Raw genomic sequence first — 20,042 nt, 5'->3', positions numbered from 1 at the left:
GAAACGTGTGGAAAGCGAGAACATTATCTCGGAAAGCAAAAATGGGCATGTTTGAAGGAATAGTGGTTCGAACAATGTTACATGGTTGCGAGATGTGGGCTATAGATAGAGTTGTGCAGAGGAGGGTGGATGTGTTGGAAATGAGATGCTTGAGGACAATATGTGGAGTGAGGTGGTTTGATCGAGTAAGTAATGAAAGGGTAAGAGAGATGTGTGGTAATAAGAAGAGTGTGGTTGAAAGAGGAGAAGAGGGTATTTTGAAATGGTTTGGTCACATGGAGAGAATGAGTGAGGAAAGATTGACAGAGGAGATATGTATCAGAGTTGGAGGGAACGAGGAGAAGTGGGAGACCAAATTGTAGGTGGAAGGATGGAGTAAAAAAGATTTTGAGCGATCGGTGCCTGAACATGCAGGAGGGTGAAAGGCGTGCAAGAAATAGAGTGATTTGGAACGATGTGGCATACAGGGATCGACGTGCTGTCAAAGGATTGAACCAAGGCATGTGAAGCATCTGGGGTAAATCATTGAAAGTTTTGTGGGGCCTGGATGTGGAAAGGGAGCTGTGATTTCGGTGCATTATACATGACAGCTAGAGACTGTGAACGAATGTGGCCTTCGTTGTCTTTTCCTAGCGCTACCTCGCGCGCATGCGGGGGGGGAGGAGGTTGTCATTTCATGTGTGGCGGGGTGGTGACAGGAATGAATGTTTCCATATCAAAAGATCTTTTCTTGGATGATTCATTTAATGCAGCACATAAATGTGCATACAGGAAATAAACTACATAATTGTTCCTATTGTCAGAAGTCCTTCTCTCATTTATACAGGCGAAAGACATATGAATGTTCACAGTGTTCACAGTGCCTAAAGAACTTCTCCTAAATGGGTCTCTTAGCAAAGCACCCAGCTATTCACACAGGAGAGAAACCATATGAATGTTCTCAGTATCAAAAGACCCTAGTTCAAAGGAGTATTTTAGTGAAACACATATGTATTATTGGTTCATATTGCAAAAACCTTCCAGGGAAGTAGTTTAGTGGAGCACAGAGTTATTTATAGTAGAAAGAAGTCATATTACTGTTCACAGTATTAAAGGACTTTTGCCAGTTGGAAGGAATGATTGCAATACATGACTTTTTGCAAGTAAGACGCTGTATGATTGTTCCTAATGCCTTATGACCTGTGACTGCAGAAGCTGTAGAATGAAGCACATCACTGTTTCAGCAGGAAAGTACCCTAAAGAATGTGCACATTGCCAAAATGATTGTAGCCATCATATATATTTAGTCCGGTATGTAAAAGTTGAAATAGATCAAGACTTCCACCTTCCACATTAAAGTTGCCATATTGAACATCCATGAAACAAAATGCTGCACTGTTGTCATCATATGTTTCAATTGCCATGGAAAGTATGGCATTCCAAAGGATTGGCCAGAATGTCCCAGTCATATGTAAAGACTCATGTAAATGATGTGACATTGTTGAGGACAAGCTCTAAACTCTGTAAAGCTCATTTCTGCTAGAGATAAAAAAAATTCTGTCACTGATTCATCTGTAATTCATCACACACATGAAGCTACATTATAGAAAACAGCAGTGAACTTGATCTTGGGTCCCAAAGTAAATATATCTATCTATCTTAAGGGAGAACACTGTCGTCATCATCATTTTCCAGTGTAAAGTGGTAATAAATTTCAATCAAAACCAACATGTGTATACATTGGTACACAAACTCACAGTGAAAAAGATAGAAGTTACTAAATGTAAAGTGACTATGATGGTAATGATTCTTAATTCTTTTGCTATTATTTTCATTTGTGAAGAAAATTCATATGCAGTGTGCAGGAAGCCACTTTGAAGTAGTTCTTGTTTCAATGCTGATTTAAGTATGTGTAATTTAAATGTGAATAGTTGGGATAGATCAGAAATAAGAGCAAACAGAGATGAATGATTTATGGTGGGATGAGGAAATGAAGTTGTTAGTGAAAGAGAAAAGAAAGACGTTAAGACAATACTTGCAATGAACGAGTGCAACTGAATGGGAGATGTATAAAAGAAAGCAGCAGGAGGTCAAGAGAAAGGTGCAAGGGTTAAAAAAGATGGCAAATGAGAGTTGGAGTGAAAGAGTATCATTAAACTTTAGGGAGAATAAAAAGATGTCTTGAAAGAAAGGAAGGAAATAACGTGCATAAGACAAGAGAACAAATGGGAACATCAGTGAAGGGGGGAAGTAATGACAGGTAGTGATGAAATAAGAAAGAGATGGAGTGAGTATTTTGAAGGTTTGTTGAATGTGTTTGATGATAGAGTGGCAGATATAGGGTGTTTTGGTTGGGGTGGTGTGCAAAGTGAAAGAGTCAGGGAGAATAGTTTGGTTAACTCAGAAGAGGTAGTGAATACTTTGCGGAAGATGAAATTCGACAAGGTGGCGGGTTTGGATGGTATCGCAGTGGAATCTATTAGAAAAGGGGTGACTGTCTTGTTGATTGGTTGGTATGAATATTCAGTGCATGTATGGATCATGGTGAAGTGCCTGAGGATTGGCAGAATGCATGCATAGTGCCATTGTACAAAAGCCAAGGGGATAAAGGTGAATGTTCAAACTACAGAGGCATAAGTTTGTTGAGTATTCCTGGGAAATTGTATGGGAAGGTATTGATCGAGAGGGGTGAAGGCATGTACAGAGCATCAGAGTGAGGAAGGGCAGTGTGGTTTCAGAGTTGGTAGAGGATGTTTGGATCAAGTGCTTGCTTTGAAGAATGTGAATGAGAAATACTTAGAAAAACAGATGGATTTGTATGTAGCATTCATGGATGTGAAGAAGGCATATGATAGGGTTGATAGAGATGCTATGTGGAAAGTCTTAAGAATATTTGGTGTGGGAGGTAAGTTGCTAGAAGCAGCGGAAAGTTTTTATCAAGGATGTAAGGCATGTATATGAGTGGGGAGAGAGGAGAGTGATTAGTTCCCAGTGAATGTCAGTTTGTGGCAGGGGTGTGTGATGTCCCCATGGTTGTTTGATTTGTTTATGGATGGAGTGGTTAGGGAGGTAAATGCAAGAGTTTTGGAGACAGGGGCAAGTATGCAGTCTGTTGGGGATGAGAGGGCCTGAGAAGTGAGTCAGTTGTTGTCTGTCAATGATACAGCTCAAGTGGCTGATATGATTGAATAACTGCAGACGTTGGTGACTGAGTTTGGAAAAGTGTGAAAGGAAAAAGTTAAGAGTAAATGTGAATAAGAGCAAGGTTATTAGGTTGAGGGACATGTTCGTTGGGAGGTAAGTATGAATGGAGAAAGACTGGAGGAAGTGAAATGTTATAGATATCTGGGAGTGAACTTAACAGTGAATGGAACCATGGAAGCAGAAGTGGGTCACAGGGTGGGGAAGGGGGCAAAGGTTCTTGGAGTGATGAAGAATGCGTGGATGGAGAGAACATTATCTCAGAGAGCAAAAATGGATATGTTTGGAGGAATAGTAGTTCCAACAATGTTGTATGGTTGTGAGGCATGGGCTATAGATAGGGTTGTACGGAGTAAAGTGGATGTGTTGGAAATGAAATGTTTGAGGACATTATGTGGTTTGAGGTAGTAAGTAATGAAATGGTAAGAGATATGAGTGGAAATAAAAAGAGTGTGGTTGTGAGAACAGAAGAGGGTGTGTTGAAATGGTTTGGGCATACGGAGAGAATGAATGAGGAAAGATTGACAAAGAAGATATATGTGTCAGAGGCGAAGGGAACAAGGAGAAGCTGGAGACCCAATTGGAGGTAGAAGGATCGAGTGAATTGGAGGTGGAAGGATCGAGTGAAAAAATTTTGAGCAATCGAGGCCTGAACATACAGGAGGGTGAGAGGCATGCAAAGAATAGAGTGAATTGGAATGACGTGGTATACTGGGGTCAATGTGCTGTCAATGGACTGAATCAGGGCATGTGAAACGTATGGGGTGAACCATGGAAAAGTCTGTGGGACCTGGATGTGGATAGGGAGCTGTGGTTTCGGTGCATTACACATGACAGCTAGAGATTAAATGTGAATGAATGTAGCCTTTTTTGTCTGTTTTCCTGGCACTGCTTCGCTGAAGCAGGGGGTAGCAATGCTGTTTCCTGTGGGGCAGAATAGCACCAGGAATGGATGAAGGCAAGCAAGTATGAATATGTACATGTGCATATATGTATATAACTGTATGTGTACGTATATATGTCGATATATATATGTATAAGTGCATGTATGGGCGTTTATGAAGCAGAAAATGGTGATTAAGTATAATAAAAAAATGAAATATACATAGTTGGAGTTTTGATGATAAATAGATTGAAGATGTAAGAACGTCTTATGTGGTGAAAAAAAAAAAAAATAAGCCAATGGAAAGGTGCATGGATGAAAGTCTTAGGATCTTTCAGAACATATGGTAAATGACAGTTTGGTCAAGAAGTTATACAGCAGCACAGCAGAAAGTACAAGGAGGCAAAGTAGACCACTGAGGAGATGAGTAGATAGATTGAAAGGATTAATCAAGGTGAGGTATATTTCAGATAAAGATGCTAGAGGAGTAATCAGAGGCTGGACACAATTGGAGCATTTTGTGTATGAAAGGGGTTTGAATTGAGATACTAATCTCTCTTGATGAGTCATGTTGGTTTGTATACTGAAAGAGTAAGAGGTTCTTTATAAGAGCTGACCAATGCTGTCATCAGGTCTTCAAACTGTTGACTGTCTTCTGGTCAACTTTTAGGCACGCTTCAATGACATCTCTTCCTATCTATCAATATATCTATATCTCTGATGCCTGTACCCAACTGGACCTCCCTTAAGGGGGTGGCCACAACAATAGTCTCCATAATCAGTGAACTCCAGTGCTGCTTCTTAGCCTTTAGTGCCTCACCTTTAACAGGCCTTTGGCAGAGGGAAAATTCTACTGGGGTTTTTGCAGAGGCATCTACCTAATGTTCCTACAGACTACCTCATACTTCTGCCTAATGTTCATACCCACTACTTCTACCTAAAGTTTCTACCTTATGCTCTGCCTTGATGTACTGCCAACTAGTTCTGTCTATAGCTCCTACCATTTTCCCAAAAGGCAGGGTTAGAGCATAGTGATCACCACAGGAAAATCTACTTATGAAGAATGAGTTGTGCAAGTTAAGTGTTATCAAATGTTGTGTATGACAAGGAAAGATTGTATGTTTGTGGACAGAATGCCAGTAGTCCACATGTTGGTGAGGAAGAAAGAAAAGACAACTTCCTGGGTGAGAGGAGTGCAACTTCACAACTACTAAAGTGTTGGCATACTACACAGCTGTCACTAACCCTCCCAATACCCAAGCAGCTAGTACTGGTAGTAAAACTACCTACCATTTACTACTTCCTCCCGGCAAATCACACAGAATCAGTTCTGCATGGATCAGACAACAGAGAAGAAACAAGTATACTGAATGACCTTCACAATGTAGGCAATATGAATATAAAAGTGTCAACTAAAAATGTTACCCAACTTGAATGATCAGGTTGGAGCAGTTGAGATAGCCATGAATGTGAATGAGGCAGTTACGTTCATTGGCAAAACATGTCTTAATTAGAGAGGTATTTACCTCAGCAAAGCAATCATCATCCCTCTACTGATGACTGCAATGGCAAAGCATACATTCAGTACCCTGTAGTACCTCAAGACATGCATATGTTCAGTGATGGAACAAACATGGTTAAGCACATTATTTATTTATTATACTTTGTCGCTGTCTCACGCGTTAACGAGGTAACACAAGGAAACAGACGCAAGAATGGCCCAACCCACCCACATGTATATACATACACGTCCACACATGCACATATACATACCTATACATTTCAACGTATACATATATATACATACACAGACATATACATATATGCACATGGACATAATTCATAATTGCCACCTTTATTCATTCCCATCGCCACCTCACCACACATGGAATGACACCCCCTTCCCCCTGCATGCGCACAAGTAGCACTAGGAAAGGACAACAAAGGCCACATTCATTCGCATTTAGTCTCTAGCTGTCATAAATAATGCACCGAAACCACAGCTCCCTTTCCATATCCAGGCCCCACAAAACTTTCCATGGTTTACCCCAGACGCTTCACATGCCTGGATGAATCCACTGACAGCACGTCAACCCCGGTATACCAAATAATTCCAATTCACTCTATTTCACACACACCTTTCACCCTCCTGCATGCTCAGGCCCCGATCCCCCAAATCCTTTTCGCTCCATCCTTCCGCCTCCAATTTGGTCTCCCACTTCTCCTTGTTCCCTCCACCTCTGACACATATATCCTCTTTGTCAATCTTTCCTCACTCATTCTCTCCATGTGACCAAACCATTTCAAAACACCCTCTTCTGCTCTCTCAACCACACTTTTTTTTTCTAACCACACATCTCTCTAACTCTTTTATTACTTACTCGATCAAACCACCTCACACCACATATTGTCCTCAAACATCTCTTCCAACACATCCACCCTCCTCCGCACAAACTTATCTATAGCCCACACCTCGCAACCATATAACATTGTTGGAACCACTATTCCTTCAAACATACCCATTTTTGCTTTCTGGGATAATGTTCTCGCCTTCCACTTATTCTTCAATGCTTCCAGCATTTTTGCCCCCTTCCCCACCCTGTGACTCACTTGCGCTTCGATGGTTCCATCCCCTGCCAAGTCCACTCCCAGATATTTAAAACACTTCACTCTCACCAGTTTTTCTCCATTCAAACTTACCTCCCAACTGACTTGTCCCTCAACCCTACTGTACCTAATAACCTTACTCTTATTCACATTTACTCTCAGCTTTCTTCTTTCACACACTTTACCAAACTCAGTCACCAGCTTCTGCAGTTTCTCACCCGAATTGTCCAGTGTGTACACCAGTGTGTACACCAGTGCTGTACCATCAGCAAACAACAACTGACTTACTTCCCAAGCCCTCTCATCCACAGCAGACTGCATGCCTGCCCCTCTCTCCAAAACTCTTGCATTCACCTCCCTAACAACCCCATCCATATACAAATTAAACAGCGATGGAGACATCACGCACCCCTGCCGCAAACTGATATTCACTGAGAACCAACCAATCACTTTCCTATCTTAATACTCATACACATGCCTTACATCCTTGTTAAAAGCTTTTCACTGTTTCTAGCTACTTGCCTTCCACACCATATACTCTTAATACCTTCCACAGAGCATCTATATCAACTCTACCATATGCCTTCTCCAGATCCATAAATGCTACATACAAATCCATTTGTTTTTCTAAGTATTTCTCACATACACTCTTCAAAGCAAACACCTGATCCACACACCCTCTACCACTTCTGAAAACTCACTGCTCTTCAGCAATCTGATGCTCTGTACATGCCTTCACTCTCTCAATCAAAACCCTCCCATATAATTTCCCAGGAATACTCAACAAACTTATACCTTGGTAATTTGAACACTCACTTTTATCCCCTTTGCCTTTGTACAATGGCACTATGCATGCATTCCACCAATCCTCAGGCACTTCACCATGAGCCATACATACATTGAATATTCTTACCAACCAGTCAACAACACAATCACCCCCTTTTTTAATAAATTCCACTGCAATACCATCCAAACCTGCCACCTTGTTAGCTTTCATCTTCCACAAAGCTTTCACTACCTCTTCTCTATTTACCAAATCATTCTCCCTGACCCTCTCACTTCACACACCACCTTGACCAAAACACCGTATATCTGCCACTCTGTCATCTAACACATCCAACAAACTTTCAAAATACTCACTCCATCTCCTTCTCACATCACCACTACTTGTTATTACCTCCCCATTTTCTCCATTTGTTCTCTTGTCTTACGCACTTTATTTACCTCCTTCCAGAACATCTTTTTATTCTCCCTAAAATTTGATGATACTCTCTCACCCCATCTCTCATTTGCCCTCTTTTTTAACCTCTTGCACCTTTCTCTTGACCTCCTGCCTCTTTCTTCTATACATCTCCCAGTCATTTGCACTATCCCTTGCAAAAATCGTCTAAATGCCTCTCTCTTCTCTTTCACTAATAATCGTACTTCTTCATCCCATCACTCACTACCCTTTCTTATCTGCCCACCTCCCACACTTCTCATGCCCTAAGCATCTTTTGCGCAAGCCATCACTGCTTCCCTAAATACATCTTACATCCTTTGCTCTCACCTATTTCCATTCTGCACTCAGTCTCTCCTGGTACTTCTTCACACAAGTCTCCTTCCTAAGCTCACTTACTCTCACCACTCTCTTCACCCCAGCATTCTCTCTTCTTTTCTGAAAACCTCTACAAATCTTCACCTTCGCCTCTACAAAATCAGACATCCCTCCAATTACACCTCTCAGCACATTAACATCCAAAAGTGTCTGTTTCATGCACCTATCAATTAACATGTAATCCAATAACTCTCTCTGGCCATCTCTCCTACTTACATACGTATACATATTTATATCTCTCTTTTTAAACCAGGTATTCCCAATCAACCAGTCCTTTTTCAGCACGCAAATCTACAAGCTCTTCACCATTTCCATATACAACGCTGAACACCCAATGCACACCAATTATATCCTAAACTGCCACATTACTCACCTTTGCATTCAAATCACCCATCACTATAACCTGGTCTCGTGCATCAAGACTACTAACACACTCACTCAGCTGCTCCCAAAACACTTGCCTCTCATGATCTTTCTTCTCATGCTCAGGTGCATAGGTAGCAATAATCACCCATCTCTCTCCATCCACTTTCAGTTTTCCCATATCAATCTAGAGGTTACATTATTACACTCTATCACATACTCCCACAACTCCTGTTTCAGGAGTAGTGCTACTCCTTCCTTTGCTCTTGTCCTCTCACTAACCCCTGACTTTACTCCCCTAACATTCCCAAACCACTCTTCCCCTTTACCCTTGAGCTTTGTTTCACTCAGAGCCAAAACATCCAGGTTCCTTTCCTCAAATATACTACCTATCTCTCCTTTTTTTCTCATCTTGGTTACATCCACACACATTTAGACACCCTAATTCGAGCCTTCGAGGAGGATGAGCATTCCCTGCATGACTCCTCCTGTTTTCCCTTTTTTTTTTTTTTTTCTTTTTTTTTTTTTATACTTTGTCGCTGTCTCCCGCGTTTGCGAGGTAGCGCAAGGAAACAGACAAAAGAAATGGCCCAACCCACCCCCATACACATGTATATACATACGTCCACACACGCAAATATACATACCTACACAGCTTTCCATGGTTTACCCCAGACGCTTCACATGCCTTGATTCAATCCACTGACAGCACGTCAACCCCTGTATACCACATCGCTCCAATTCACTCTATTCCTTGCCCTCCTTTCACCCTCCTGCATGTTCAGGCCCCGATCACACAAAATCCTTTTCACTCCATCTTTCCACCTCCAATTTGGTCTCCCTCTTCTCCTCGTTCCCTCCACCTCCGACACATATATCCTCTTGGTCAATCTTTCCTCACTCATTCTCTCCATGTGCCCAAACCATTTCAAAACACCCTCTTCTGCTCTCTCAATCACGCTCTTTTTATTTCCACACATCTCTCTTACCCTTACGTTACTTACTCGATCAAACCACCTCACACCACACATTGTCCTCAAACATCTCATTTCCAGCACATCCATCCTCCTGCGCACAACTCTATCCATAGCCCACGCCTCGCAACCATACAACATTGTTGGAACTACTATTCCTTCAAACATACCCATTTTTGCTTTCCGGGATAATGTTCTCGACTTCCACACATTTTTCAAGGCTCCCAAAATTTTCGCCCCCTCCCCCACCCTATGATCCACTTCCGCTTCCATGGTTCCATCCGCTGACAGATCCACTCCCAGATATCTAAAACACTTCACTTCCTCCAGTTTTTCTCCATTCAAACTCACCTCCCAATTGACTTGACCCTCAACCCTACTGTACCTAATAACCTTGCTCTTATTCACATTTACTCTTAACTTTCTTCTTCCACACACTTTACCAAACTCTGTCACCAGCTTCTGCAGTTTCTCACATGAATCCGCCACCAGCGCTGTATCATCAGCGAACAACAACTGACTCACTTCCCAAGCTCTCTCATCCCCAACAGACTTCATACTTGCCCCTCTTTCCAAGACTCTTGCATTTACCTCCCTAACAACCCCATCCATAAACAAATTAAACAACCATGGAGACATCACACACCCCTGCCGCAAACCTACATTCACTGAGAACCAATCACTTTCCTCTCTTCCTACACGTACACATGCCTTACATCCTCGATAAAAACTTTTCACTGCTTCTAACAACTTGCCTCCCACACCATATATTCTTAATACCTTCCACAGAGCATCTCTATCAACTCTATCATATGCCTTCTCCAGATCCATAAATGCTACATACAAATCCATTTGCTTTTCTAAGTATTTCTCACATACATTCTTCAAAGCAAACACCTGATCCACACATCCTCTACCACTTCTGAAACCACACTGCTCTTCCCCAATCTGATGCTCTGTACATGCCTTCACCCTCTCAATCAATACCCTCCCATATAATTTACCAGGAATACTCAACAAACTTATACCTCTGTAATTTGAGCACTCACTCTTATCCCCTTTGCCTTTGTACAATGGCACTATGCACGCATTCTGCCAATCCTCAGGCACCTCACCATGAGTCATACATACATTAAATAACCTTACCAACCAGTCAACAATACAGTCACCCCCTTTTTTAATAAATTCCACTGCAATACCATCCAAACCTGCTGCCTTGCCGGCTTTCATCTTCCGCAAAGCTTTTACTACCTCTTCTCTGTTTACCAAATCATTTTCCCTAACCCTCTCACTTTGCACACCACCTCGACCCAAACACCCTATATCTGCCACTCTGTCATCAGACACATTCAACAAACCTTCAAAATACTCATTCCATCTCCTTCTCACATCACCACTACTTGTTATCACCTCCCCATTTACGCCCTTCACTGAAGTTCCCATTTGCTCCCTTGTCTTACGCACCCTATTTACCTCCTTCCAGAACATCTTTTTATTCTCCCTAAAATTTACTGATAGTCTCTCACCCCAACTCTCATTTGCCCTTTTTTTCACCTCTTGCACCTTTCTCTTGACCTCCTGTCTCTTTCTTTTATACTTCTCCCACTCAATTGCATTTTTTCCCTGCAAAAATCGTCCAAATGCCTCTCTCTTCTCTTTCACTAATACTCTTACTTCTTCATCCCACCACTCACTACCCTTTCTAAACAGCCCACCTCCCACTCTTCTCATGCCACAAGCATCTTTTGCGCAATCCATCACTGATTCCCTAAATACATCCCATTCCTCCCCCACTCCCCTTACTTCCATTGTTCTCACCTTTTTCCATTCTGTACACAGTCTCTCCTGATACTTCTTCACACAGGTCTCCTTCCCAAGCTCACTTACTCTCACCACCTTCTTCACCCCAACATTCACTCTTCTTTTCTGAAAACCCATACTAATCTTCACCTTAGCCTCCACAAGATAATGATCAGACATCCCTCCAGTTGCACCTCTCAGCACATTGACATCCAAAAGTCTCTCTTTCGCACGCCTGTCAATTAACACGTAATCCAATAACGCTCTCTGGCCATCTCTCCTACTTACATAAGTATACTTATGTATATCTCGCTTTTTAAACCAGGTATTCCCAATCATCAGTCCTTTTTCAGCACATAAATCTACAAGCTCTTCACCATTTCCATTTACAACACTGAACACCCCATGCATACCAATTATTCCCTCAACTGCCACATTACTCACCTTTGCATTCAAATCACCCATCACTATAACCCGGTCTCGTGCATCAAAACCGCTAACACACTCATTTAGCTGCTCCCAAAACACTTGCCTCTCATGATCTTTCTTCTCATGCCCAGGTGCATATGCACCAATAATCACCCACCTCTCTCCATCAACTTTCAATTTTACCCATATTAATCGAGAATTTACTTTCTTACATTCTATCACATACTCCCACAACTCCTGTTTCAGGAGTATTGCTACTCCTTCCCTTGCTCTTGTCCTCTCACTAACCCCTGACTTCACTCCCCAGACATTTCCAAACCACTCTTCCCCTTTACCCTTGAGCTTCGTTTCACTCAGAGCCAAAACATCCAGGTTCCTTTCCTCAAACATACTACCTATCTCTCCTTTTTTCACATCTTGGTTACATCCACACACATTTAGGCACCCCACTCTGAGCCTTCGAGGAGGATGAGCACTCCCCGCGTGACTCCTTCTTCTGTTTCCCATTTTAGAAAGTTAATACAAGGAGGGGAGGATTTCCGGCCCCCGCTCCCGTCCCCTCTAGTCGCTTTCTACGACACGCGAGGAATACGTGGGAAGTATTCTTTCACCCCTATCCCCAGGGATAATATACATATATATATACACACACACACACACACACACACATGCACACACACACACACACACACACACACACACACACACACACACATATATATACATATGAAAAATGTAAGAAACAATTTAGAAAACAAACTTTTAGCTTGAAATGAATGAAAAAATGAAAGTTAAAATTGAAGGAGGGGAGGGTTTCTAGCCCCCCCCACTCCTGTCCCCTTTAGTCAACTTCTAAAACATGCGTGGAATGTGTGGGAAGTATTCTTTCTCCCTTATATCGCCTAATACTTATGCACAGAGATAGGCTGGACAAAATAAATCAGTAGTCTGAGGGTAATGCATTTGACTCGTATACTGAGGTCAACTAGCATACCGTGAAGAATGAGAGTAGGTCAACAAACAAATAGCATATCATACAAGACAGCCACTGAAAAGCTGTTTAGCTTGTATGATATGTGCTGTGTTCATTGAAAGTATCATTTTATTGGCTTTGAAACTGTTGAGCTCGCCATTTATCTTCATTATGTTGAATTAACTATTTCAGCTTTAAAAGTTATTGCAAATGTTCATTTTAATGTGTATTTATCATTTTTTATAAGAATGAGTTTCCTAGAGTTTATGATTTCAGTTCATGATAATTGAAATGTGTATCACTACAAAATCCTTGAATTCCTTCACAACAATTCTTTTTGATCACTAATCATCACATGTGGGGCCAACCCGAATTCTACCTCTATGACAAGTTGCTGTGTATTACACAAAAAGGGGTAGATATGTAAGATGAAGTGGCCCCAATCTAGTGAAAAGAGAGAAAAAAAATAAGCATACTTTGTTTTCTTTGAAGTTGGCCACCCTAAATGGCTGGAACTCCCACTTAGTGGGAAATGTTCTGTTACCACTCTGTCACATATCATATTATCTAAATTAACATAAGCTCTATAGACTAACAACCCATGCAGGACTTTATTTGAAAGAGAAATGTCCTTTATTATCTAGAATTATTTTACTCCATCAAGGAAATCACATATCAAAGAAAGATATAAAAACTATGGTATTGAAAATAAAGACAATTGACAGGTCTTTTTGGCATTCAGGTGGACCGACACAGCCCAAAATCTAATGCATAATATGTGGTATGGACAACATTTGGTTATATCATAGAATGATAATATTTGAAAAGATGAATAATCCATGACTTCCTAGGACTAATCTTATCCACAGTTGTGGATGATTAGGAACACACTTTCAGGCTGATATGTGAAGAAAAGTGTTTGATTCTCTGAATAGCCAGGGACAATCTTACTGCTCTTTGTGAATAGCATCTGTCCATTCCTCAACACTCACGATCTATCATGAAAAAATAGCTATACGCCATATCTATATTGATATCTGAAAGAAATAATCATTAACTTATGACACCTTATATACCATTTCCTACCAGGTTTCTTAAAAGAAAAAACAACAAAGAAAATCAAACATGGCAGACCCTAAGTTAATAGCACTACTGACCAGAAAATTTATAAATTAACAACAAAATATGGTCATGAAAACAGAGAAGAATTTTCAGAAATTCACAAAACATATAATAACAAACTTACAGCATTAGGAAACTGATTAATATGTAAGCTGTGCCCTATCTTATTAGAGACTGGCTATATGTAAACTGGGTATGAAGGGTTCAGGGGCTTTCCATCACAGCTAACTGCACAGAGTGGATATCACTTAGCTGGTTTTAAGCAAATGTTTCAGATCGCCCTCGGGACATGTTATAGATATGTTTTTGTGTGCATTAGGCAGAACTGTAGCATAATTTGTCATGGATTCTTCTCCCTTCAGTAAAGATCCCCAGTTCCTGTGAGATATGTGAAAGGTATGGATAAGTGAAGAACTTCCTTGAAGATAAACTCATAAAACTGTCACTTACAAGCATAGGAAGACCTAGTTTCTAAAAATACAGGCACAGCATTACTGAAATGAAATCTGAAGATTGAAATTTGGATATGAAAGTTAGGAAAGGAAAATTTAAACAGAGTGGTGGTATTTCAGCATACAAACTGTTCAGTTTCCAAGTGTCATTGGATCGCACTTTATCCAAGAAGTTAAACTGCCAGCGTCATTGTACATTCATACTGTTATGTGCCTTTGAATAATTCCACTAATGTGAGAGTGGCCTGATAGCTAAAGAACCATGGTGACAGATATCAGTACATCATTTCTACATCATCACATATCTATAACAAATACAGTGAAAAATATGGATCCATCAAAATATCAAGGATATTGATTTGTAGCAAACTACTATTGGTGAGATTTCAGAGGCAAGGGTTGAAATATGCTATTGCTTTAAAACTGTGTATAGATCTTGGATATTGTTTTCCAAAATATCAAATGGCTGCAAAGCCTTTACTAATGTATCCAAGAAAATATTAAAGATTAAATTTAGGTATAGAAGCAAAAATAAGCAAAGACATTCTTCCTCATTCCATAACTTTGTATGAACATATGACAACAGGTTTGTTTCAGTTAACAATCTATATTCTAAGACAGAATGTATGTTATTGTTGATGTTAGTTAGACTGAATACAAGTGACTATGATTCTATACATGACTGTTTATATGAAATGAAAAACTAAAACACTAATCCAGAATACTCCACTTAAACAATTTTACCTAAAGCTTTTCAAACCTAGGACTACATCAAATTTGAGTCCTGAGCTACATGGTTTCTTGGATGGGTGTGCATTTTTGTGTACTGTATGGACATTATACTGAGATAAGGGTGTTCCTTCTCTAATCTGCAGGTTGGTGAACTACCATCAAGAAGGATACGGCCAGTGAGAGGCCGTCCACGAGCACCAATGTTCCAGATGTCTCCCTTATCCCCACAACCCATTGATGACGATGATGATTAGCCAGTATTCACTGTGTTAAACAATAAATGGACAACCTAATGGATGGTTTCACTTGGGATCTTCAGTGGTGTAGTGGCATTTTTCAGTATTTCCAATTGAAATGGAAGGTTACCAGTTCAGTAATGTTACTCTTATTCTTATAAAGTGTATATTGTCTAACAGTGAATACTGGCTTTTGATGACATACTGGTGTAGCATTGGGCAATTTGAAAACTTATATACTGGCAATCAAAAGATACATTTGCCCCTACTGCATCAATCTACTTGGTGATTACACCTTAGCAGTGTATGTTTTAGAAGCCATTATTCACTGTGTATCAAGTATTTATGCTACCTCATCAGTCTTAACTGTGATGAGGAGAAATTCAAAGTACACAGAAGCTAAAGTATGAGGGAGTACTTCAAGAAATCTGGAAAAAAATTGGCTACATCAGTTTCAGTGGTGTATGAATATGATATAAGATTTGCAGTATGGTTAATAGAGATATGACCTAATAAGGAAAAACTGAAATCACTAGTGTAGTTCATTAAAATGGTAGATGAAAAGCTGTAATCTCCATTCAAAATTTTAAAAGCATATGTAACTTCAACAGGCAGAGGATTAGTAATTTAATCATCCATTATTTATTGTCAGTTATCAGAGGTTTTGCAGAAACGTTTCAAAGTTTGTGCTTATTTTTTACTGATGGTGAAAGAATGTGTATGACTACATAAGTGCATTTCACATACCTTTTTGCTGTGTTACTGAAGAAAATACCTCTGAATAGGAATCATCATATTAGAACAAAACTACCTGACTGAGGACATTTGATCTGCATAAATGAGATTTTTAGATATTTTGATGATTGAATGGAAAGGCAGATGTAAATATGGGAGAACTTTCTAATAACGTAGCATTAGTGTTGTGGTACCTGAAAAGTAATGCAAAAATCTAAGGACAATTATATTCATTGCACAGCTTGATACCCAAACTGCTTTAGTTTTTGAGTCAAAAGGGCAAAATTTTAACTAAGGTGCCTAGCTTGAAGAACAGTTGTGAGCCATTCACAATGTAAAAATTATTTATTTAAGGTAAATTTCTAAGATTGATTCTTATATATATATATATATATATATATATAAACAGCATTAAAAATTACTACTGTAATGATTGTACACTATTTGTAACATAATCAATAAGCTTAGTAAAATCAGTGCTATTCATATCTCTTTTAAAGTAACCTTGTCAGAGGACTCTAGGAAGGACAGGGACCTACCCTTAGATGATAAAACCTGTTACATGTGACAAAGTCCATTAGGGAGGAGGATGACCATATTTTCAAATATGGTGATATCTGGAGTAATTATTTAATTATATTAATCAGAAGTGGTTATAACATCTTTGTATCTATTCTTTATCTATTTCTGTTAGTACAGTACAGAGTTTATATTTCATATACACTAAAAATGGGAAGTCTCCATGAATTTCCCAGAGCTGGAAGCTTCCAACCTGCCCTCATTTTAATGAGGTTTATACCTCTAACTCTTGACAAACCGCCCAAACAGTAGTTGTGGCAATAGTTCATTCTGGAACACCTGTCCAATCAGCAGCCATCATCCACTTGATGACATCAATATCCCTGCCAGCTGCCACACCATACTGGCTGACCACCTCATAAATCCTTGGGCCAGGAGATCACCCTGACTGACCACCACTAGTAAAAAATTTTTGAAAAGAGAGGGAATGGTAGGATGGGATGCAATAATGGAAAATCTCATGCAATACACTGCCTGGAGAGAAACAATTTTTCATTCTTCAAAAATCATTCCTCTGCAGGGTCAGCTGTCTCTTGAGCTGATGATAGCATAACAGCATGGAGGTGGAGAGTAAGAGAAAAACTTAATAGAAAAAAGATGACTGCCTACACCTACATACCCAAAGTATAATCTATGTACTTAATTGATCCTACTCCTCACAGTAGTATTCTAAGGAAAGCTTCCTCATCAGAAGTTAGCAAGGCAGTGCCTTGCTGACATGGCTTTAGCTAGTGAAGAGGCTTTACCAAGCCAACATAAAGTCGTAGTTCAAAATGATAATGTTCCCTCAGAGAAAGCTCAATCAGCTTGGGCATACCAGAAAAGGAGGATCCCTTTGCTACCCTTATATGATTTTTTAATTACTCATATATCTGCAATTGAATGGAAGACAAAGTCCATAAATTGAGTCCTAGAAAAAAGATTAAATAAAAGCATTCAAAGCTCATATACTTTGCATTTTGAAATCCTGTAGTAAGAGAGACAGCCTCAGATATACAATGATATATGAAATGATTCTCATGTTCAGAAAGGGGACCTTTCTTGACTGAATAACATCAGGAGCCTTGACCAAGAAGAAATGCACAATTGACGTAACCTAGCTGTGAAACTGACCTAGAAGAAATGCACAACTGACATAACCAAGCAAATAACAAGGTTGTTTACCCTGAAAAAAACAACATCTTGTTGAGAATTCACCTCAGATTTTGGGAGAATTTCAGGTTCTTGTTTCCATAATTTAACAAGAAAGGAAGGAAGAGCCAATGTCCTTACTGAATGTAAGAGAAACTGGTGCTGACATCCCTTAAGAAAGGAGTTAGTTGAACCCCTGTGTCTGTTGTCATGGGTATCAGTCACAACAGGATGTTGGCCCAAACACTACATACTCCTTGAAAGATTAAGAAAAATATGCACAAGAGTCATTTCTACCCTATTTTTTTTATCAAAGAACCATGAAACCACATACTAATGTGTGAGTGTAAGGACTTTTATTTTCAGTTAACTTACTTTTCAACATAATCCTTTTAGAGTGGTAGCCCATCCATTGCCTGAGCCATCATTCCCAAAAAGAGAAAATCAAAATATTTGAGGAGTCTATCATTGTATACATTTTGGGGATTCCTGCTGTATGTCCGCAAAGCCAATGAACAGCTAGATCTGGAATAAGCTGGTCAAGATTAAGGATAGTGGGACCTCATGTGTTAATCCCGTGCTGGGGTTAGGTATCTATTAGCACAAGGAAGAAAGAAGGAAAGGCTTGACATTATCAATAGCTCCTCCCTAGCCACTAAACCTACCATGATTTCACTGTGAAGTGCTGGTTGACTTGGCAGTCAGTGAAACTATTAGATGATATAGACTTGCTTCCAGAAAGGAACTGTGGATCTCATATTGATTTGCATTATATTGAAACTTCTGTAATGGGGAAATTTCCTTGCAAGATAGCATATGTGGCATCAGTTAAGAAATCTGCAAGGCTTCCACATTCTGAAAGGACATCTTTTGGGACAGAATGTTGGTTCCCAAAATTGCAAGCCAAAAAGTTTTATTCTGGACAGAATTGTAATTCTAGTGTTCCTGACCATGATACATGTTTTTGAAATTTACATGATGTTGAATTTACTGGTGATTTTCAAAATTCAGGCAAATAGTTTGGCTAAAGCTGTTCATATTTTTCCAGCCAAGAAAACCCTTTTAAGACCAAATTTCATAAATGTGGCCAAAAAAATCAGCCATCTGACAATTCTGCCACTCAGCCCACCAGCCTCATCCTCACACACCAACGAGGAAGGTATGACACCAGCCCATGTGGCACATGAACATAAAGTTCCTTTATCCCTGCCCTGTACACCACCTAGACTTAGTTCCCGCAGACATAAGCCTGGAACGTCTGAAAATTTAAGCCTTCCCAGTGCGGACTCCCCCAGGAGGGAGATATGTCTCTCTACAAATAACGTTATTATGTCATGTATTTAGTATGTCTCCCTTTCATTTTGAATGAGTGTGGTGCACTCTATTGGCAGAAGTGATAAGTTCTTGGGCAGTCAACATGTTCCATTGTGTCTTGCTTATCTTACTTGTGTATCTTGTTTGCTTGTGAATAAAGTCAGTGTCACGTCTTCAACGGCATCTTTGTTTCACCATTCCTACAACTAGCTCCTTTAATTGTACTATCATGTGCTTTGCTTGTAAACTCTCCATCCTGCATTCTTTCCACATGCCCAAACCACATCATAGTATTACCTTTCACTCACTCTACTACTCTACAATTCATTCCCTTTATATTCCCTACCATGCTAAATTTCTCATATCCCCTTATTTTTTCATCATTCCAGCTAGTTGTACATCATGTTCCTCTCAAACTGCTCATTTCCACAGCCTGGATTCTTGTCCTCTGTGATTCATTTCATGTCCATGTTTTGGCTGTATTGGTCAGAGTCAGGAGTATGATGCTGTCCCTTACTACTCTCTTCACTTTCATCTTCAGACTTATACCTCTTGCCTTCATATTTCATTAAGGGGCCCAATGACTCCTCTATCCTGTACAGTTCTCTCCCATATCTCTCCTTCCATCTCACCAAACTTACCCAAAATAGCTCTTAAATACTTAAATTCTTTCAACTTTTCCATCTTTCTCATCCCAGTTTAGTTCCCCCTTTTCTTCCACTCTAAAGGGCTCTGCAATATCTATAAATTCATTCTGTTCCTTTTTATTTGTGTTTTTCTTCAATTGCCTTCACTCACACACATCAGAGAACATACATACAACCCTCTCCAACTCCTATTCACTTTTAACAAATAACACTATCATCTGCAAACATGCTTGTCACTAATCATTATGCCTCACCCCTTTGCTCCCTCTCCCCCCCTTTTCCAAAGTT

General features: G+C 39.9%; 1 protein-coding gene across 2 annotated transcripts in view; it reads left to right on the top strand.

The window, feature by feature from the left end:
* The window catches only part of LOC139765897 (uncharacterized), a 409,959-nt gene extending 390,669 nt beyond the window's left edge, over window positions 1–19,290 (top strand). For both annotated transcript variants that reach the window (XM_071693837.1, XM_071693847.1), the window contains exon 4: window positions 15,256–19,290. In XM_071693837.1, the coding sequence (XP_071549938.1) occupies window positions 15,256–15,366 (111 nt within the window). In that variant the 3' untranslated portion in view covers window positions 15,367–19,290. The remainder of the gene's footprint in view (window positions 1–15,255) is intronic.
* The last annotated feature ends 752 nt before the right edge of the window (window positions 19,291–20,042 follow it).

The sequence above is a fragment of the Panulirus ornatus genome, chromosome 4 (assembly GCF_036320965.1).
Source record: "Panulirus ornatus isolate Po-2019 chromosome 4, ASM3632096v1, whole genome shotgun sequence".
In the NCBI taxonomy this organism is placed as follows: Eukaryota; Metazoa; Arthropoda; class Malacostraca; order Decapoda; family Palinuridae; genus Panulirus; species Panulirus ornatus.
Note: the sequence above shows the minus strand (reverse complement) of the source record. Positions and strands in the feature narration are given on the sequence as shown.